The following is a 23,057-nucleotide window of genomic DNA, read 5'->3' on the forward strand; positions in this document are numbered from 1 at the left end:
CGATATTTCGACGTCAAGGGGAGTGTCAAATTCCAAGAGAGAGGAGAGGAGAGGGGAGCCAGAGAGAGGGGCGCAAGGGTGAGTTTGTAAACACTTAATTACCCTTTAAAGTCTTCGTAGATATTTCGAATACACTGAACTGTTACATCAGGTAGCTCGGTGCGTTAGTTTTCAATGTTTCTGGTGGTAAAAACTACACGTCCTTTATTTGGTCAAAACTACAACGCTTCATTCGGACTCACATCTCGCTTTGCACTCAAGTGTCAGTCCGCTAACCAACTAGCTTTTTTACCTCTTTTGTGACTCTGAATGACCCTAAACCCTTTCAAAAACACCGGTTCACTTCGCATACTATGAAACTAACACCAATGTGTGTTCATTGTCCACGCTGGAAATGGTTGTATCGCTGTTATTACTCATTTTGAGAGTGACTTCGGCCTGTTGTTAACGCTAGCCACACCAGCTAACCATTAGTTTTTTTCGTGGATACAAAAAGTTCATTTCTGAATTTTAACCAATGAGATTGTAGTTTCCGCTGTTATTGACAGGGTCGAGAGCTGTGCACCCAGCAGAAGCCTTTGATTGACGTGCTTACAGCCAATAGAGGAAAAGAAAAGGCGGTCTTGTTACGGTAAAAGGCAGGGCTAAGTCTGCCCCAACGTCGCCAGACCGTAATGAAGCCTAAAAAAGACAAACTTTTTCTCCTGTGTTTGGAAGAAGGAACCAACGTGTGCAGAACTTTAACATTTCAATGTGTACTCTTTAGCATTCATCAAGCCCCACGGAGATAATAGTCTGTTTGTCTTTTGGCGGTAGAACACACTGAAATGTTATAACTGGGTCTGCAGGAAATGTCTCCAAAGAAATCCAAAGTAATAATGATATCCATAGTATTGCAATGTGAGCTCTTCAACGCCCCAGGATCCGCATCCCCATGCATGTCAACACCTTCATTAGGAATGTAGGTCATGTTTTTGGCAGAGTTATACCTCATTCCATCACATAGAGTTACACCAGAAAAAACTGCACCCTGTTCTGTCCCACCACATACATATTGACCCACTCTTCTGAGTGATGATATAGTTTCTGAGTTTTTATGCAACATAAATATTATTTGTGGTAACTAAGAAAAACACATTACACACACACAGGGAACAAATGTATTATTCCAGATATATTAGCTGAGCATGTGCCTGTTATGTATGAATTAATGCATTTGACTGAGGTGTGTAAATCATGTCCACTTCATTTTAGATCTGTTTTAAAATATTATCTTAAAGCATATATGACTTAGCAGAATATTGGAACAAGTAGCTTTTGCAGACCTGTGATGACACCCAAAGCTTCACAAATGAGATGATATTTGTCTATTAAATGTTTAAACACCACCAAAACCTTGGAAAAAAATTATTACAAAGCTGTAATCCAAAAGTCAAATGGACACAGTGTTTCTGATTTAATTTTAGAAAAGCACCCAGAGTCCAACCTGCATTGTCCCGCATTGTATCATGGCTTTAGCTTTTAGGCTTAGTTATGCATACACAGATATAGAATTTAATTTGTTCCATTTACCAAATCTTAGGTTTACTTTTGCTTACATAAATACGTCCTGGCTGTCACACAAACCAAGCTTGAGGTTTAAAGGTCTGTCTTTGACGCATATAGCCCAACCAGGACTTTAGTAATAAAGCAGTTATATTATTTGTTAATTAACCATTCGCTCAAAGCATTTATTCCCTTTATTTCATATGCTCTTAACCCACCAGCTCACACTCGCCCCAGCTCTCCCTTTCTTTTTTTTTCACTCTGTGTTTGCGGGGTCTCCCCTACCCTCTGGCAATTCAAGCCTCAGATTCCAGAGTCATGGCTGCAGCACGAGCTATTAATACAGTTTGTTTAGTCAGTTTCCTAGCAGGCTGCATCAAACACTGGATGGCTGTGGCTGATTATAGCCGGGACTCGTTCCCCTACACCTGCTGAGTCTGAGAAATCCAAGTTAACGGTGAGACTTTGGCAGTAGCTCAATGAGACAGGACAGGAATTAGGGCGATTTGAGTGCTTCTATGTCACCTTGGATGAAAGGAGGCAAAAATAGGCGGACTTGATATCCATGCCTGTAATGCATATCAGAGATTAGTATCAGGACGAACGTAAGTACCAGACTGATTTATTGTTGAGGTCTGCAATAACCAAAGTCGTTTACAGTGTACAGTTAAACAGTTAATAATTACATGAATCAGGTTAAGTTAAAGAGATTAGGGTTGCATGAAATTATCGGCATATAATCGGTATCGGCCGATATTGGCTTTAAAATGAACTATCGAATATCGGCCAACAGGCCGATATCCGTCAATATAATTAACCAATAAAATAATGGGCTGCAGCACACATGTTGGGCTCATGTTTTAAGTTCAATTTGAATTTAAGCAGCAGTCTGTAAGGTACATGAGCTGACTAATCTAGGTACATTTACTGTCAAAGAGTAAACCATTTTATTTAATTTGGGTTTAATTGCTGTACAGTTGCACTTTTCACATGTTCCCTGTGAACAGAGGTTAGGTTTACTTACTATGTCAAATGTGAAGCTGGCCAAATTTGCCCTGGTTGTGGGTTTTGTTATGATTGTCTCAGGGAGAGCATCCTCCAAGTTTTAAGTAGGATGTATCTTTTTGTATGAATTTCGTTTGAAAGCAATTGTTGTAAATAGATATGCAGTTTTAAGTATTAAGTATTTTTCTTATTTTGCACAAGAAATGAATATAAAATAACAAATGTGATAAGAGTAACACCATAATACTGTACACATATTCCAATACAGAAGAGAATTGATGATCTCTGCAATTAGGTGTGTGGAAAAAAAATATCGGTATTGTTAATCGGCTAAATGAGTTGTAAAATATCAGATATCGGCAAAAAATCCAGTATCGTGCATCCCTAAATGAGATGCATCAATGCAATTTAATTCAGGATACATGTGAACCTAGCAGAGAATTTTTTGGCCTTTTGCCTTTATTTTATAAGACAGCTGAAGAGAACAGGAATGTAGGGAGTAGAGAGCTGGGGGAGACATGCAGGAAATGGTCGACTGGCCGGGAATCGAACCGGCGACCCCTGCGACGATGACTGTAGCCTCTGTACGTGGGGTGCTTAGACCGCTAGGCCACCAGCGCCCCGAGCTGCACAGTTTTAATGATACTCTTTGACATAAACTCTCTTTAAGCCAAGCAATAGATGCTGCAAAAAAGAGCTTCACACATCTGTTTTAATCAGGTTTACATATTTGTTTGGGACCCTATAAAAACAAATGGTATTTTCCACCCCTGTCATGTGAAAGTCAGGGTGGAAATCACACATGGTGCCAGTCAGCCAAGTTAATGTCTAGCATGTCCTTACTAAGATGTAAACTCTGAAATCTGTTCCCACTCCTCACGCCAGATGTGTCTATTCCCCATGCAGTCCACACCCTCAGTATAACGAGCTAGACCCAGGATCTCATTTGCAGACGCATCTCTGCCCAAATAGACTCAGTGGATTGGGAGCACTTTGTGAGGGTCCTGGCACCAACCTGTTGCCTTTCTCCAGAACATGGGAGGTCTGCTTTATCAGCCTTTTTTTGATTTGCACAGAGAAGGACAGGGATTTTTAACTAACATGCACGATGCAGAACCCCTTTCCTGATGAAAAAACCGAGCTAAGAGACACAACGGTTAGGCCTGTTACGAGCCCAGCGTCACGGGAGAGCGTTGTATTCCACCGCAAGGCTTCAGTAATCATGTGTTGGCTCAGGGGTAGCTGTCTTCAGCAGAGGGAGGAAGGAGGAAAATATACTGAGTTCAACATTGGGAAAACTTTCAAACATTTATTCCTGGCCAACGTAATGAATAATCTGTCCCACTCAATAATGTCATGCTCATACCACGTAGTGCACACAACTAAACAGCACATTAGTCCAGAATGAAACATGTTTAACGTATGTTACCAGAGCTATTACTGCACATATTAGGTGTTATAATGCAGGAGCAGGTTTACTTAATTAAATACTCTACAAACAAGTCCAAACATAGAAGTACAGAGGCATTCATGTCATCATCATAATGTAAAATGTTTAGTGAATAAAATACTAGTTCATATGCTTTGTAGATTTTAAGGGGCTAGTGTTAAATAATTGATGATGGATGCCGGTCCTTCACATGACTGTGCTTTAGCAGAATGTTACTGAGTCAGTGGCTTTTATTATGAAAGGTTTTTTACTTGTATACACAGCAAGATCCTTGATGTGTGTTGCCAGTTGCTGTGCTGTCAGTGGGACAACGTTGTGTAATAACTACCAGACGTCACTTTAGGCCAGTTAAATCATTAATATCCCTTGTTCGCTGCCATCCCTCCAGTTCCATGATTTAAATCCATGGCTGCAATTCTTCTGTCTAAACTTCACGGTTTGCCTCGACACGGAGAGCGGTTCAGCTGTGCAGAGCGGAGCAGGGCGAGGTGATTTGGTGGAGACAGCCAATGTAGCTTTAGTTTGTGTTACTTCAGCAGCAAGAGGACAAACCAAACGTAAATTGGTGCTCATAAGTTTACATAGCCTGGTCGAATCTATGATTTCTTGGGTAGTTTCTGTTGTCATTATGATACAAAAGGAGTAAACACAGTTGTTTGACAATACATGGCTTCACCTAACCACTAACCATGAGTGAATTTTTTTTTTTCTCTTATCATTCATATTCCCTGAAAATGACCCAAAAAAAATCACAAATTCTGCCAGGGTATGTAAACGTATGAGCACAACTGTATAGTAATAATAATACTAATAACTTTATTTATATAGCACCTTTAAAAACAAATGTTTACAAAGTGCTTTGACAAACAAAGCATAGTTCAAATAACAAAGGAAGCAATTTGACAAGACAGGGAGGAGAACATTTTAACAATGCAAAACAAAATGCAACACAAGAGGTTTAAAGGAATACATGTCAATTAAGCAGTATGAAGTGGTGGGACAATAGACCAGTAAATCATTGTTGAGAGGTTTTTCAAGGGTAAATAGATTAAATAAATACATTTAAAAAAAATGTATAAGTAAATAAAAGCATTAAAAGTACAATAATAAATAATAATAAAATTAAAGAGGTTTTCAGAGGTTTTAACATGTGCATGATCAACTTTTTACATCACCCAGGAAAAAACTTTAAGGGATATACAATTTGTAGTCCCTTGTAGAGCTTTGGAAGTGTATCTAGTTCATTCAAATGTTGAAAATGCTGTGTCATGTTTTGCTGAATGTGTGTTTTATCTGTTTAACTGAATGGCTGCAATGAACTGTTATTTTAATTCAAAACTTATCCAAACAATAAGTGTTAGCTTGAACTGCTTACACTGTCATTTATCAGGAAAAACATACGAGAAGTGAGCAGAATGAAACAGGAACTATTTATTTTCAGATCAATTATCATGATGTTTACAGTATTAGAGTGAAATGTGACAGAAAAACAACTTTTACATTTATTATAAAATCATTTATATGAATAATTATCATTTATTGATTATGTTATAATAGCAACAGTGTCATAATGGTTATTCAGGACAGTCCATCATATTGAATTCAATACAATCCTACTAAGAAATATGCCAACTTCAAAAAAATGAACAGAAAGAAATGAACAGAGTGAAGTGTGTTAAAAGTTGATACAGACCAAGACGCAGATAAGCAGTTGAATTAGCAAGGAAGAGATTGAAGGAGGAGGTAAAATGTTGGGAGGTGCTCAAGGGGTGAGAAGAAGGAGTGGTAATGAGAGAAGGAGGGATTGGGAGCGAGGGAAAATGAGACAGAAGGAGAGAGAGATGTCTTTGTGTTAACAGTAGCCGTCGCTCTCTCATGGAAGCGGCTCCTCATTGGCCGGCCAGAAACCCCCCTGTGTGAAGGAAGTATCACCAGGGAAACTTGGTCTTGCTGCCTCTGTGCATGTTTTCCTCCTTGCCAGGGTTATTTTTAAATAGCGTTCGGCTTCCTGCTCAGACTGAAAACTACAAGCCGCAGCATCCCTGTTTTGTTGTTTTCAGGATTTGCCAGATCACAAATCAAGACAAGCTGCAGCAATGTTCTCCTCTTCTCCTTTCCCACAGTTACATTGCAAGCTTTTTGCAAAAATGGGGGATGACCGACCTTTTGTGTGCAATGCTCCCGGCTGTGGACAGGTGAGTCCTCTCTCTCGCTCTCTCTCTCTCTCTCTCCTCGCTCTGGATTTCAGGTGTGTGCATGTGTGTGTGCTGTGGGGTCACTTTGCCCTTTTGAAAGTTTATCCACTGGAGCTACTTTAGTTTGAATGACTTTTCCTTCCAAGAAAATGAAATGAAAGACACTGGATCTTCAATGAACAGCTTGACAAACCTAAAAAAGACTTGTGATCACTTCTCCCCAGACGAAGCGACCTTGCTGTGATTTTTTTACGACCCTCCTAATGATCATCGTAGTACAGATAGCGTCCCTGCTAGCACGCCGTCTCTTGAGACAATGCTGTCTCCTTTAGCGGTGACTCACTGGAAGCTCCAGTGAGTAATCAGAGCACAGTCATTGTTTCAACCTGTCACTGTTGACTTCCAGCGCCTGCAGACACAGGTTTGAGCCGCGGCAGTGACTCAGCGGAGCGCCAATAGTGCTCTCACATGCCAGCAACGTGGTGTGTTGTCAGGGCTTGGCCTCATATTACAGCAAATTAAAAGAAATGTGTTCTAAGACTCATGACTGGTTCAGCACAGGAAATGTCATGTCTGATGTTGTGCTCAATTAGCTGTCTGAAGCCGTGTTGAGCTGGATCCTCAGAGTTCTGGATGATTTCTCCTGAGGTCTGGAGGAAGAAAGTGTTTATGAGGTTAAGTAACTTCTGTGATTCATAAGCCTTTTCTTCACTCTCTGATCAGAGGCCATGTGTTGTACATGGGATTTGTGGTTGAAACAACAAGCATGTCCAGCAGCAACATGCATGTGCAGGATAAATAAATGATGATCACTGTGGTTGCTTTCTTCTTGGAATATTATGGCCACTGAGGGACAGTCGACCTGAATATTTTAACTTTTCTTTCATGTAACACCCTGCATTTTTCATTCCTGGATATATGTTTTATTTAGTCACCAGTTAGAGCAACGGAATCACATAAAAAAATAAAGTGATGTTGATGACATTGTTGACATTGTGGGTCTGCGGCTTTAAATGTTTGTCTCAGGAGGAGACCAGGTGGCTCTGGGAGCGATGAAATGGTCCACTATGTTCACAAGCAAGCGTTAGTTGCTAAGTTTGCCAGTCTGCAGTTTGGTGCTGGGAAGGGGGGGCCTACAGTGTTTATCACAAAAATCAAACTAGGAAAACTGCAGCTGGGCTCCACTTGGTGAAAGCAGCATAACATAAGAAAAAATAAGGTAATGGGAAGATAAAAGCAAAATATCATAAAGCATCAAACTCTCTTTAGAAGTAGGAAACAGTAGATTTCTGACACAGAGCTCTGGTTATCACACACATAATTCTAGAGGTGTGAAAAAATATCAATACAGCAATATATCGCGATACTTTGACCTCCTATATGATATTGATATTTCAACTCTTAATATCGATATTTTTGTTATGATAAAAAATCACATTTTAGCCGAGTTTGGACTAAAATACAACTTCAGTACTTCAAAAACAATAAAGTGGAAAAGTTGTTTTCAATCAAATAGTTTTGACTTAATTTGTACTTTCAATTTTGAGTAATATTGTGTGATATACAAATATACCATCCCTATTTTTTCTTAGTTAACTGTGTAGAATATCACAATATATCACAATATATCACAATATATCACAATATATCACAATATATCACAATATATCACAATATTGTTATATCGTGATACTATCGTTAGGGCTGGGCAATATGGCCTAGGAATAAAATCCCCAATTTTTTTTTTTTACAAAAAACTCAATTTATAAATTTAATAGATTTTGTGTTTTTCTCCTGAAAAAAGAGAACTAGAAATGACTAACAACAAGTTTTGATTACATTTTATCAATAAAATTTGACAAAGGAAAACTGAATTTCCCCTTAAAGGTACAGTGTGCAGTACATAGTGACAGAACAGACTTGGTAGGAATGGGAAGCAATATTCATTTGTACTGATATTTATTTTTATGATGGTAAAAACTTGACAAATGGAGTATCATAATTATCATGCATCACAGGAACTTATTTTCATTAAAGGCCACTGTTGTTTCACGGGAGGGGTGGGCAAGGAAGCGTTTCAGTCTAAAATCTGACTGTTAAGACATTGCTAAATAGTTCTATGTCCACACATTGTACCTTTAAAAAAAAATGTAAACTTTTCTTTAAAAGTGCATTTTGTAGTTTCACTAACATTGAATTGAAACACAATATAATTTTAAGGCCTCTGAAAACAAGTGGAGGAGGTTACGTAGAAAATCTAGATTTTCTTTTTTTTTTAAACCAAAAATGTGATTAATCGATTAAATCCATTTATCGTACAGCCCTAACTATCGTATTGTGACCCAAGTAACGTGATGCGTATCGTATCGTGAGGTTCTTGGCAATACTCACCCCTACATAATTCCCACGTGAGTTTAATAGGAAATTTGATTAGATGTTATTGATAAAATGTAGTCTAAAGTTTAGTTTCAAGTTAGCTTATGTTAAAAAAAAAGCTGAAGGGGTTGATCAGGTATAACTTTTAGCTCTTGACTTTGGTTCTTACCCTGTTTGAGGACTACGTTTCGTTATGTAATTTAAAGATATTGAGGTACAACAATAATCATGCATGTTATAAAATAAGCTTGGATGTTTTCTGCTTTTGTTTGATCCCATTTGAAGATTTGTGTTGTGTACTTTTTGACACAGAACAGTGTTTATGTTCTAAGTCCCTATTGTGTAAAAGCTGTTTAACTGTTGCCCTTTACAAGCAACAGTTGTCTACCGGGAAAGTGTGAATCACGCCCATAATAGAACAAGAATGATTGACTCCTGGCTTTGCTCAGGGTTTTCCTTTTACCAAGTTAACAACAACAACAACGTCCCCCCCCCCCCATTATATAAAGCCCAGTACTTAGTGTGGGGAGGGGTAACCCTAGCTGCCTGTATCTCATACAGGGAGATTAGCTGGAGATAGTTTCCTACACAAGACCCTTCAGCCTTGTTCAGAGGAAAGAGACAAATCCGACATGCAGTTGTATTGGTGATGCTGCCTAGTGGGGCTAAAAATATGCCCCCTGACACTTGACTGTGTTTCCACTTCGTTCTCTCACGTCCGAACTCGCAACTGCAACGCAGTGCCCCCAAAAATAGGCTCCAGTTACTGGTGAATAGGCTTGTGCCCGAGCCAAGATTATTCCTCCTCCTCCTCCTCCTCCGTCTCTGACTGATTCACCACGTTACTTCTCTAAAGAAGAAGTGGCGTGTCTCTGACAGAGATGTTTGTTCTCTCTTTTGAGGTCTGATTTGCCAAAGTGCCAGACCTCCTGTAGCTTCAACTCTGAATTCCTGATCGGGAAATCACCGAACATGAGCTGTGAAAACAACAACAAATGTTTAAGGCATTTTATGATACCTGTATGTATGCCTTTTGTCATGTCAGCTCTTTGCTTCATGTACCTAGACCTCATCGGTTTATCAGCAAATTCTGTCATGACACATTCCTTAAGATTCTGCTGTTAAAGTAACAGCTGTTCTCATTAATACAAAGGTGTTAGTATTTATATTATTATTTGTATTATTGTTTTAACCATTATTATTTGAAGGATTACTTTAACATATATTTATCTTATTTAATTATTTTTTTTATCTATTTATTTCTTGTATTCACCTGATCTTGTTAGCACTACCTTGTTTTTTAACTTTTTTTTCCACTTTTACTTTTTTTTTAAGTACTTTATCTATAATCCTGCTTTTTATCATTTTACCATTGCTGTTGTTTTCTGTCTCTGTTATTCTTTGAAGCACTTTGGGCTGCATGTTTTCATGTATGAAAAGTGCTATGTAAATAATGTTGAGTTGAGTTGAGTTCTTTTTAAAGTTAATTCTGTTTTTTGTTCAGAAATTTGAGTCCACGTTCTGCGGCTACAACAGGCTTTTAAGACAGAATGAATTCTACACCTCAGTCACTGTTTTCTTTAATAGTTAGTCACATAAAACATAACCACCTGCATGACTTGTGCTATGTCTCAAAGAGATTAACTGTCTGTGACTACTGCAATATAATATCTGGGTTATGTTCATGTAAGTCTTTTCTTTAGGTCACTAGGACAGGTAGACAATGACCTGGAGGCTTCTCTGTATAATGTACCCTTCTCTACTCTTTTCTTCTGGTTCACTTGTTGCAGAGGTTTACAAACGAGGACCACTTGGCTGTTCACAAACACAAGCATGAGATGACACTAAAATTTGGACCAGCCAGGACCGACTCTGTCATTATTGCAGGTACTGTTTGAAAGCACAGATGAACTCTTCTACTTCTTATTTCTCAAATATCCTTTCACAGTGTTGAGATGAAGCCTGATAAGCATGCGTCGGCGCCTATGCGGTCCGACGCTGTTTGCACAATCCCAAGACAAGCAGCTCAAAACGCACATTCATGACATAAGATTCTATATTTAATTTTAAGTGTGAACTAAGTGCGAAAGCGTTATTTGAATAGTTATCTGTGTTCATTCCCTTTTGCCAGACCAGACACCTACTCCCACCCGTTTCCTAAAGAACTGCGAGGAGGTTGGTCTGTTCAACGAGCTGGCCAACTCCTTTGCACAAGATGAGGAGGACAGGAGAAAGAGCGCTGTAAGGATGGCTTCGGGTTGATCATTTTGTTTGTCTGCAATCTTTTCATCTGTATTTATTTTTATGAACAGCATGCAGAGACAGTTGTGCAAAAACTCTCCTGTAATGAATCGTTGCTTTTTTCTTTCTTGTGTCAAGTATTAGTCGTCAAAAATGATTGATTTATGTCATTATAATTTAAACTAACCCAAAGAGGACTTAAATTAATTTGCCCAGTGCTTTACTTTGCATTTATAGTAGTGTTTAGTAAACTGATGTCTTGGTTATTTGGTTTGTGTGATAAATATCCTCTGTACCCACTTCCTTTTTTGGCTGTATGGTTGTCTGTGAGAATATTATCTTTCATAAGTAGTGTTAACTCTGTCTTTCTCTATCTCTTTCTTTCTTCTTCAGCTGCCTGCACCAAATGCTGTGGCTTTGGACATGAGCCTGCAGACACCATCTGAGGTGAAGGTGAAAGAGGAGGATCTTGTAGAGGTCGACTCCTCGCCACCAGACAGCCCTGACTCTATCTCCTGCTATTCAGACAGCAGCATAGAGCCTCTGGCTAAAGTAAAGGTAGGACTGAAACTGAAGGTGGGAGATGTAGGAAGAGTGTGGCTCATTATATATGTTGTTATAAATCTTTTAGTATTACATAAACCTCCTCAGGATGTGGATAATGTTGTCTTTCAACCGTGAGATGTGATGCCTGACATGTTGGGGTCATTGTTTCTGTATTTTATCATACAAATGTATAACTCAAAATTGTGTTATAACAGTTTTATATAGCCTAAGCTCACTGCTGTTTGTTCCCAGGACACACCACCCAGGAGTTCAGCCCCCACTCCCACGATCGTGCGTCCAGGGTCCCTCCCACTACACCCCGGCTTTGATGCCCTTCAGCCCACCATGCCATCACCCACCTCTGTCATCACACAGGCACCACCTTCCAATCGAACTCTGGGGTGAGTGTATCCTCTTCACCTCTGAAGAGCTGATTTGCATTTTAATCTTTCACTTAAATAACTTGTGACCTTTCTAAAAAGCACAGTTTCTACACTGTATGATAATATCAGAGTGTGACTATATCAGCTTTATACTCTTTATCTGCTTGTTTATGATTGAAGCGTTCAATCCACAATTCCATGATGTTCTTATTGCTGCTCAATTTAAAATTCATCGTTTCTCAAACCAAAAAGCAGCCTTTGTAAACATGGACGAATGGTGTTTCACTAAAGACATAGTGTTTCTGTTGCTTTGAGGCTTTTTATGCACAGCTAAGACAAGTGAACATGTGCGCATTATTTTGGAAAGCAGATGAATGCATTTATCTTTGGATGGTAGAATCCCTTGCTTATTCCACCCCTCTGTTGTCTACCAATGTAGCTCTCCGACCAGCCACTACCCCATGATGATGCTTCCCTCTGGTCAGGCAGTGCCCGTGCTCCCTGGACCCGGACATATTCCCTCTGTCATTAATGTAATGCACACCCAGACACTTCATATGCTGTCATTCAACTTCCAGGCTAAGCAGTTTTTAATAAACGTGTGGTTGTGATTTTTTTTCATCATCTCCAGCTTGTCCGACCCATGTGCATGGTACCCAACATTCCTGGGATCCCCGGTCCTCCTCTGGGAGGCAGCAGCAGCGGCTCTAACTCCCCCTCTGGCTACAGCATCCACTCAGAGGCCAAGATGGTCAGCACTAGATTAGCTCTCTATTTTTGTCTCTTTATCTCTTCTTTTTGTCTTCATCTTCACCCTCCAGCCTCAATCCGCGCTGGCTTACTTGATGCATCATATGACTTTTTATTGCAGTTACTTGTTTATATAACTCTTACACCACATCGCACTACAGTACTTTTTACATGTATCAAATCTTGTTTGTGCTTTGCCCTTTTGGATTGTAGACACATATCATGGACACTAGAGTTATTAATCGATTTTGGACATTTTGAGGGCAATATTTCGTCAACAACAGCTGCACATTTAGACACAAATGAATGGAAGACAGTAAATGAAATATAATAGTGAGGCCTAAAAAGTAAGTTGGAAGTGATTTCAGACAGGGACAGGTTTCTTGTTACAAAGTTACAGTTGTGCTCATAAGTTTACATACCCTGGCAGAATTTATGGTTTCTTGGGTAGTTTCTGTTGTCTTTATGATATAAAAAAAGTAAACACAGTTGTTTGATAAAGATTTTGCTTCACCCAACCACTAACCATGAGTGAAACTTTTCATTTTTTTTCTCTTATCATTCATATTCTCTTAAAAATGGCCCAAAAAATCTCAAATTCTGCCAAAATATGCAAGCTTATGAGCACAACTGTATAATTGTTGCTCTGTTCTCAAATGTGTCATCCACCATTTACCACATTCATGTATTTTTAGACTATTACTCCAAGCTGCATAATGTACCAAATCTCAAAAAAGAATCATTGGAAAATTGTTCCAGGAATATATAACCCTAGTGGTCTTACATCATCTATACTGCCCAAGGAGCTGAACCAGTATAAAGGGTTGAGATAGAGCAGGATGTCACATGAATGTGGTGTTGCTGGAACAAGCTGGAACTATGAGATACTGTCAGGTCAGCATGGGGGAAGATCGCTGCAGAATAAGAACACCTTTTTTTCCCCTTTTTAGTAATTTAATGCAAATATTTAATACAAGTTCTTGTTTTCTTTTCTTTTGTAGTGTAGATATCCTTTAAGCAGACTGTTAGTAAAGGCTGTTTATTATAATGAATATGTTGGGGGTTTTTTTTTTCCTGTAGCGTCTGAAGGCTGCGTTGTCCCAGCAGAGCCCATCAGGACATAGTATGGGGTTCATGGCCATGGGCGGCAGCCCAATGGCCCCTCAGAGGGCAGAGCAGAGCCAGCTGCTCGTCCAACATCCGGATGCTCCTTCACCTGCACAACCTCAGGTACAAAGTTGTATCCATAACCAAAGATCTGGAAAAATGAAAAAGAACAAAAAGTGACTGAGCTGTACTTTGTGTAATATTATGAACAACACCTGTTTCAGTTACATTAAACTTAGGCTTTACTTCATATAGTGACAATGTGCTCCGACAAAAATACTGCAACTATGACTCAAACTTCCCTTTTCTCTCTTGTCTTTCTTCCGCTGCCCTCCCCTGTCTGTTGGCTTCCTTCTTACCCTCTTCCCCTGTCCCCTCTCTAGGTATCTCCAGCACAGCCTACAGGTGGGCGGCGGCGGCGGACGGTAGACGATGACCCAGATGAGCGAAGGCAGCGCTTCCTCGAGAGGAATCGTGCTGCAGCATCACGCTGCAGACAGAAGCGCAAAGTGTGGGTCAATTCCCTTGAGAAGAAGGCTGAGGAGCTCTGCTCCCTCAACGTCTCACTGTCGGTGAGTGGGCTTGGAGTGGGTGGGCTGAGGTGAAATGTGGTCTGTGGGAGGCCAGTGTTAGTGTGTGTATTGTGTGTATTTGCTCAGTGAAAGGTTTTAACTAGATGTGGAAGTTTGTGAGGGGATTTCTAGATAAGTGGAATCAGTTTCAGGGAGTTTTAGGTAACTTTGCAAAGCATTCATAACCACAGACCTCATTACCGCTTGTTTCACATCTTTTAAAAGATTTAGGATCGTTTCAGGTTATTTTTACACTCAATGACTACTTCTCCAACTCTTTTTTCAAGAAAATGAAAACCAGTCTGCCCATTTATCCCTCAAAGCAACTCTTTGCCAGATAAACATTTGGCAGGTTTCCCTGCATTTGTAGGTGCACTATATGTATTGCTGTTCTATGAAAGCTCTGAATTATTAAAAAGTGCTTTATGTCTTAATGTCTCATCAATCAGAATGAAGTGTCTCTGTTGCGGAATGAGGTGGCCCATTTGAAACAGCTGCTGCTGGCCCACAAGGACTGTCCTGTGACCAACCTACAGAAGAAGACTGCCTACCTGGGTAAACTTTGATTTTGGCCTCTTATCTTAATTTTTATTCACAATTATTTCGCACAAAATTTGGATACTGATTAAATAAAATGTAAAACGGGTGATAATGGTCATAGCTTTTGAAATTACTTGTCAGGAGTGTAATGATAGTAAAAAGTGATATTTTCAAATTTATTTCTAAAAATCTGCATTTGTTTCTCTTTTTTTCTGTTTAGCTGCAGAAGAGATTATGAAAGACAACTCAGAGCCCACAGGGTCCCCTGCCCCGGTGATTCAGCACAGCTCATTGGCGCCCAGCCCCTCTGCAGGGCACAACGGCCTGAGCTCAAGGGCAGCAGCTGAGGCCATGGCTATGTCTGTACTGGCAGGAATGGGCCAGCAGCAGAGGTCTGAGAGCGGACCCTCTCACATTATCATGGCTGCACAATCTCAATCTGCTGCCAGATGATGAGCGATGCCATCGCAGCCCAGAAATTGGCTCACACTCATCACCCAGGGGTAAAAAAGAGCAGCGGATCCACAGCCCCCCCCCCTCCTGACTTCCCAAATCTAGAAGTCAGAATTTCTCATCTCCTCTTCGCTGTGCTCCTCTGCTCTCTTTGACCCTCCTGTAGAGCCATCATGCTGTGGCCTGGAGCCCAGCAACAGCCCTCTGGGAATGGACCGAGACTTTTGAGAGAGCTTCCTGTTCACTTTGCCATAGACTACAGGGGCTGGACTCCACCCTCACATCCTCGTTTCTCCCATCTTTTGCTTTCCTGCTCATCTCTCCTCTCCTTCAGTCAGAACGACTCCTCGCTGGACTGTAGGACTGCATCGCTCTGAGTGTACTGCCTAACCAACTCCCCATGTGGACACCTAAACACACATGTGCATAGTGTCTAATAACACACAGGTGTTGCATAAACACTCATGATCAAACCAGATACCAAACAACACACAGGGCTTCACACTGTTTTCAGCAGGGGATAGTGCCTTGTTGATCCTCAACTTTTTAGCCATGCACACACACCCACACACACATGCCATCACAGCCTTTTTCCCTGTACATCCCTGGCTCCAAAGATGCCATCATGTCTAGACATCAGTGACTCAATTTTCACTTGTACTTGTTGTAAATGGTTTCACCTTGAGGTGATCTCAACCCAGACCCCAAAACCTTACCTCATTCAAACCCCTCTATGATGAAATAGATGAACTGTACGTGCGATTGGCTACGTGTGTATATATTTATGTACATCAGAACATAGCAGTTTGCCTACTCCTGATCTCATACGTTAATAGCTGGATTGTTAGCATGTGACTTTTTCTATTAGGGTGTTATTTTGTTGATACAGTATGTGCAGCTATATTTTTTTTATTAATTGGCACATCCCAAGATCAGTCCACAGAACCAAAAAGCAAGATTGACAGTGTTTTATCTTAAAATTAGTATGTTTGACAAAATCTTTTTTTTTTAACCTGAAGGGAATTAAACCTGTACCCTCCTCCACTTCCTCCTCCTCTCTTTAATCTAAAACAGGCTGTTCATTTGTTTTTCTTATTGGATGCCTTTTTCCATTTTATATGACTATATTTCTGGTGACTGTGTTTCTCTGTGTGGGCTCTCGACTTACTGTAACTGTTATTTTCACACTTCTCAGGATGGTTGCACATCCTTGCTGCTCGTTGGAAGTGCGATGAACCGATCAGTCTCTCTGCTTCTTACCAAACCTAAACAAAAGCCATAATGACATAAAAGAAAACCCTCTCTCTGAATCTCCAAAGACAAACCTGGCACTTGGTGTGAGAAAGGAAGTTCACTTCTTGACTGTTCTTATTTGTGATTCAGACGTCACAGTGACACAATCGTCAGTATAGAATTAATTACTTGCACTTGTTTCTTACACACGGTCTGTCACACAATGTCTCATATGTTTGCCTTAAGATCACATTGTTGCCTCTGATATACCCACTTAGAGACAGGAATAGTTCATATAAAAAAACAATGGAGCCTCAGGGAATGAAAAGTCTGCCACCAATTCATCATTTCATCAAATAAAAACATCTGATAGATACAAGATTTGCTCACTAAAGATTCGTGAATTTTCAACTACAAGTCTCTCCTCAGTGGCATAAACTGAACCAATACTGGTCTGTCATCTGGTGGAGAGACGCAGCAAAGACATGGTCAAGTTTTGACAGAGGATGAATCAAGATCTCTTGTGTCTGTTTCTGATTGTCTCTGGTTCTTTGGAAATCCCAACAAGATATTTTAACAAGATATTTTCACACAAACACCCAAACAAGCCGTTTTCTTTTCTTCTTTTCTGTATGATTTTGTCTTCTTTTGTCTGATACCATCATATATTTGAAAGATGTGATACTTCAAAAACAAATATCTGTCCACTCAAGGGCGTGTTTTATGCACTAAAGTAAACAACTTTATTGTCTCTTTGAATTTCTGTTCATTTTATCGCATTTCTCTTGGTCTTTTCAAAGATATCAGATTCCTTTTGAAAATCTAAATGTCTCTTTTCTGTGCTGTAAACATTAATGGGAATTTGCTCAGCAACTGTTTGACCTTTCACCTTCGACTGTACCTCCTGTGCTACAGTCCCAATGGTGACCCTGGTGTTTTTTTTTTTTATACTATCCTAGCTAGCGCTATATTCGGCTGGCTGTCCCCTTATAGACGAATGTTCATATGAAATGAAAACTCAAACAATATTTAGCTTTCATGTTTTCATGTAATTCATGTCAATGGCACCTTTTCTGTAATTTCTAGTTTCTTTTGTTGTGTGTTATTTTCAGCACTATACAATCTTTGTCATAACGTGTCTAATTGTACTGATTAATATAAAACTAGTTACTTTAACACACAGGTTTCTTTTATGTCTGTTCTCTTAAAAGAAAAAATGTCATTAGTTGCTGACAATAGGCTACATCCCCTGTTTATACACGTGAAGATGAATTTGGTCATATCCATTTACTGTCCTTGCCTAACTTATTTTTTAATTGGGAAACTAACAACCATCCTCACGGTCTTTGGCATATTAATGTTATTTAGATTCGTTGTGAAAAGAGCAATCTAATGAAAAATGCAACAATGTGAATGTTGCACATAGTGTATTAATGATTTTTCACACTCCCATTGTTGGACTGATAATTTCAAAAATTGTCCTTGTACTGTACATATCTGTACTATATGAATATATTTACTTTTCCATGCATGTCCTCCAAGTGGAATACTATGAACACTTACAGTGCTGCAGTTTTAATTAAAGAAACTACATCTTAATGAACATTTCTAAAGCGTTGTCTCTTTATTTTCAACATGTTGTAGAGTTGGAAGAAATGTTTAAGACAATTGCTAACATATTATAAGTAACTGAAGAATTTTAAGTACAGTATCTCATAAAAGTGAGTACACCTCTCACATTTCTGCACATATTTAATTATATCTTTTCATGGGACAACACTGAAGAAATGACACTTTGATACAATGTAAGGTAGTCAGTGTACAGCTTGTATAACAATATAAATTTACTGTCCCCTCAAAGTAACTCAACACACAGCCATTAATGTCTAAACCACCGGCAACAAAAGTGAGTACACCCCAAAGTAAAAATGTCCAAATTGGGCCCAAAGTGTTAAGATTTTGTGTGGCCACCATTATTTTTCAGCACTGCCTTAACCCTCTTGGGCATGGAGTTCACCAGAGCTTCACAGGTTGCCAATGTAACCCTCTTCCACTCCTCCATGATGACATCATCGAGCTGGTGGATGTTAGAGACCTTGCGCTCCTCCACCTTCCATTTGAGGATGTCCCACAGATGCTCAATAGGGGTTAGGGGTTTAGGTCTGGAGACATGCTTGGCCACTCCATCACCTTCACCCTCAGCTTCTTTAGCAAGGCAGTGGCCTTCTTGGAGGTGTGTTTGGGGTCGTTATCATGTTGGAATACTGCCCTGTGGTCCAGTTTTTGAAGGGAAGGGATCATGCTCTGCTTCAGTAGTCAAAGTACATGTTGGCATTTATGGTTCCCTCAATGAACTGTAGCTCCCCATAGTGCCTCACTCATGCAGACCCAGACCATGACACTCCAACCACCATGCTTGACTGTAGGCAAGACTAACTTGTCTTTGTACTCCTCACCTGATTGCTGCCACCCACACATGACACCATCTGAACCAAATAAGTTTTTCTTGGTCTCATCAGACCACAAGACATGGTTCCAGTAATCCATGTCCTTAGTCTGCTTGTCTTTAGTAAACTGTTTTCAGACTTTCTTGTGCATCATCTTTAGAAGAAATGTGAGGGGTGTACTCACTTTTGTGAGATACTGTACATCTCTCAAAGGTGATGCCTAGAATTTCTAGGCATGTGCATTGTGCATTTTTCAGGACATAAATATTTCTGAAATCCGTGCTACAGTCCTGATTTCATGTAACAATTTTGTACTGCACTCAAGTACTTTTTGGACTAGTAAACTGTGACACAGTAGCCTATAATTATGTCATTTTGTATAGTATGCTTTGAAATGTTTTCTCAAGAGACAATGTCCATGTTTCTCATAAGAAAGACATGACCGTAACCTTTTGTAAGCAGCCCTTAATTGCAGAGAGTGTCTGTAAGGGTATATTTATTTTTATTGCAGTAAGAGTCAGGATGCCACATTGGCCTTTTGAAGGGGACCATAAGTGATGTACTAAGAGCAGAGCTCTGAACTCAAACCAGAGCAAATTTAACCACAAGTGTTCCCACATGAACTTGGTAAAACTTGAATTAAACACATCATCTCAAGTAGGACAACCCGATTTGGGGCCTCGGAGCATAAACCCAGATTCCTCCAATCCTGCATGGTGTATGCAGCATGATGCTAAAAACTGATTATTAGTGAAGAGACAAAAGGATCGTTGTATCTCTTGTAAATTCCAATAATAACAATACCCTTGGGTTTAACAATAAAAGCATTTGAAAATATCACCTTCATCACTGTGGGGGTGTGATAGGGATTATTTCATTTCTAACATTTTAATGTAAAGAAGATTGATCAAGAAATGTTATGTTATAATTTTTCATAGAAGTAACACATACCAAATTATCTTATATTTATATGCAGCCCCCTTTAAGCAAACTGTCCAAAAGAAAATCCTCTTTAAGTTTCAGTGTATGTTCATTTATTTGTGTTCACTTGAGAAAGCTCAAATGTATGTAAAGGTAATAGTTAATCAAAAAGATCCTCCAGTTGACCTATCTGTTTAGGGCCTCTCACTGAGCAGTTACCTGCTTTGCCCTATTCCTAATCCAGTTATAAATAGGAAGTCCTGGGAGCTTTCCACTCTTGCTTTAAGGTAGTTAGGTTTTGTGATTTGTGATTGAAAGGTCATTGTAAGTACACTTAAAATGTTGAACATTAAGTTGAACTGTTTTCTGAGTTCACTTGTGTATGGCTGAATAATGACAATGACATTATGCAGCACCAGGGTTGCAAAATTGGGAACAAATGGGAATAAACCAGGAATTTACTAAATTGAAGCTTGGCTCTTAATAGGGAACTTAAATATAGTTGGGGAAAATATATTTTAGCACAATCCTGACTAAAATAACCAGATTTCATGCAAGTACAGTTGAATATCTATGCTAGTCCTCAATCCCATAAAACACTGCTTACTGCAGGGCTATTGAGACCAGCCCCCTACATGCACTGTGCATTCCTCCATCACATGCACAGATGATTTCTAGAATCCTGCAGAGGCTAGGCTTGAGAAGCTTGAGGAAAGATACTTTTTTATTTGCATGTTGAATGGGACTTTTTTGGAGGGAGAGGGGCTCTTTTCATTTAACATTTTGAATGGGACTATGTTGGGATTGCATTTTTGTTAATTTTTGATTGGGTTGGGTTGGGGGGATGAGTAATATTTAACTCATCATTCATGTTTTTGTTCTTCAATGAAATAATTGATTGTTCAATAAAATATTTAACACTTGATAAAGTTCTACTTACAAATAAATCTGTATTATTTTGGATGGATGTCTGCTTATAACAAAACAAATATAAGATAAGATAAGATAATCCTTTATTCGTCCCACAACGGGGAAATTTAAGTGTTGCAGCAGCAAAGTAGACAGTGCAAAACAGTATAAAGTAAGCAAGAGCATATATAGCAATTATTAAAAAGTTATAAGCAATTCAAAATAAAGTAAAAATAAGCATATCTTTTGACGTATACACAACTAAATAACAGTTAACAAAATTTGAACTGTTATCTTATTCTATTTTATATATTCATTCATTCATTTATTTAATTTCTATTTATCTACTCAGTTTTATTGATATTTTTAGCCTTAGTTTTATTTTTCAACTCTTATCCTTACCCTATTTAAATCTATTTATTTTAACTATTTTATTCTTAATTTTGATGCTTTAACTTATTTTAATTACACATATTTTATTTTTGGTGTGCACTGGTCTCTATTTTATCTTATGTTGTTCCTATTTTTAATTTGTATTACTACTATTTTTCTTATTATTATTTTTATTGTCCCCTAATATGTCTTGCCATTGTTTCATTTCTGCTTCTTTCTTGTTTTTCAATCGCTGTAAAGCACTTTGGGTTGCATTTGATTTATATGAAAGGTGCTATATAACACTGAGTAAATGCATTGAACAAATCAATGTCTGGACGAGCCAGAACTTTCTTCAGTTAAACAAAGAAAAAAACTGAAATGATTGTTTTTGGAGCCAAGGAAGAAAGGTTAAAGGTTACTGCTCAGCTCCAATCTGCACAGATGAAATATTCAAATCAAGCCAGAAACCTTGGTGTAGTCTTAGACTGAGACCTTAATTTCAGCAGCCACATTAAGACAATAACAAAGTCAGCCTATTATCACCTTAAGAGTATATCAAGGATTAAAGGACTTATGTCTCTGCAGGATGCAGAAAAACTGGTCCATGCATTTATCTTTAGCAGACTAGACTACTGTAACAGGGTCTTTACAGGACTCCCTAAAAAGTCCATCAGACGGCTGCAGCTCGTACTGAATGCTGCTGCTCGAGTCCTAACAAGGACCAAAAAAGTAGACCACATCACTCCAGTTCTTAGATCTCTACACTGGCTTCCTGTCTGTCAGATAATAGACTTTAAAATCCTACTGATGGTTTATAAAGCATTGAATGGTTTAGGCCCAAAATAAATTGCTGATCTGCTACTACTTTATGAACCACCTTGACCTCTGAGGTCATCAGGTACTGGTCTGCTTTCAGTCCCTAGAGTCAGAACGAAACATGGTGAAGCAGCGTTCAATCATTACGCACCACATATCTGGAACACACTCCCTGAAAGCTGTAGGTCTGCTCAAACTCTCACCTCTTTTAAATCAAAGATTAAGACTTTTTTATTTACCGATGCCTTCCTATCTTAGCTCACTTTAACTCCCTTTAAATTAAAATTTTAATGTAATTTTTAATATATTTCTAAATTTCCTTTTCTTTTCTGTCTTATTATATTTTTCATTTTAATTATGTTCTTTTAGGCTTGTCTGAATGTTTCCAATGCTTTTAATGTTTTAATGTAAAGCACACTGAGTTGCCCTCATGTATGAAATGCACTACACAAATAAAGCTGCCTTGCCTTGCCTTGCCTATAAATAAAGCTTGATTGATTGATTGATTGATTGACTGATTAATTCCCATGGAAAGTGTCCAATTTAGAATATTTCCAAAATTCTCCAGCTTCACTTCCCATGGAAACTTTGCTGAAATTTACCGGACATGTTCCTGTGCAACCCTCTGCAGCACTGACTCTCCTGGTTGCATGAAGTTTGTGTGTGTGTGTTTCTGCCAAAGAGACGCCAGAGGGAGCAGCAGGGTTTTGTGTTTTCCGGGCTGCAGCTGAATTAACGTACAGGCGAGGTAAATGCAGTCACGTGACCTGCTGCTCGTTGCCGCTAGTGAGTTTTTCCCATTATGGCGGAGGGGCCAGCCGTGCGGATGGACCGTCTCTCCCACTCCGAGTCTTGTTTTGTGTCTTGAGGGAGGGCGTTTTATTTTTATTTTATGTTAGTTTTGTACCTCTTCGTCGCCACAGCCTGGTGTCCTTTCAACTAGACTGCACTCAGTGTTTATCAGCGGAGTCATGGCAGACCGCGGCGCGGATTCGTCCGCCCTGCCTAAAGAGGTTCGAGACCAATTGGCGGAGTTGGATCTGGAGCTGTCTGAAGGTAAAGGAGGGGAGGCGGGGGGCTGATGATGGGGGGATGATGATGATGTTGGGGGGGGATGCAAGAGCAGATTTTTTTAAGCTAGCTATGTCTGTCTCAGCTGTCTGGGCTAACCACCATTGTCTGGACTCATACTT

At 39.3% G+C, this 23,057-nt stretch overlaps 2 protein-coding genes across 4 annotated transcripts in view; both read left to right on the top strand.

Annotated features, from left to right (window-relative positions):
* On the top strand, window positions 1–17,999 carry atf7a (activating transcription factor 7a). Of its 2 annotated transcripts, XM_034696553.1 has the most exons (12): window positions 1–78; window positions 6,124–6,195; window positions 10,362–10,458; window positions 10,703–10,812; window positions 11,206–11,370; window positions 11,611–11,759; window positions 12,181–12,274; window positions 12,373–12,492; window positions 13,572–13,721; window positions 13,982–14,170; window positions 14,620–14,725; window positions 14,931–17,155. In XM_034696553.1, the coding sequence occupies exons 2-12, from the start codon at window positions 6,148–6,150 to the stop codon at window positions 15,161–15,163; spliced, it is 1,461 nt and encodes a 486-aa protein (XP_034552444.1). In that variant the 5' UTR covers window positions 1–78; window positions 6,124–6,147; the 3' UTR covers window positions 15,164–17,155. The 2 variants fall into 2 exon arrangements, with proteins under 2 accessions (XP_034552444.1, XP_034552443.1); XM_034696552.1 differs by lacking the exon at window positions 1–78 and having other exon boundaries at window positions 6,097–6,195; window positions 14,931–17,999.
* Window positions 18,000–22,607: 4,608 nt separating this feature from the next.
* Window positions 22,608–23,057, top strand: part of dip2ba (disco-interacting protein 2 homolog Ba) — a 61,673-nt gene continuing 61,223 nt past the window's right edge. Inside the window, exon 1 of one of the 2 annotated variants that reach the window (XM_034695663.1) lies at window positions 22,608–22,920. In XM_034695663.1, the coding sequence (XP_034551554.1) occupies window positions 22,836–22,920 (85 nt within the window). In that variant the 5' untranslated portion in view covers window positions 22,608–22,835. The remainder of the gene's footprint in view (window positions 22,921–23,057) is intronic. The other variant, XM_034695662.1, reaches the window with a different exon arrangement.

The sequence above is a fragment of the Notolabrus celidotus genome, chromosome 11, assembly GCF_009762535.1.
Source record: "Notolabrus celidotus isolate fNotCel1 chromosome 11, fNotCel1.pri, whole genome shotgun sequence".
NCBI classification, from domain to species: Eukaryota; Metazoa; Chordata; class Actinopteri; order Labriformes; family Labridae; genus Notolabrus; species Notolabrus celidotus.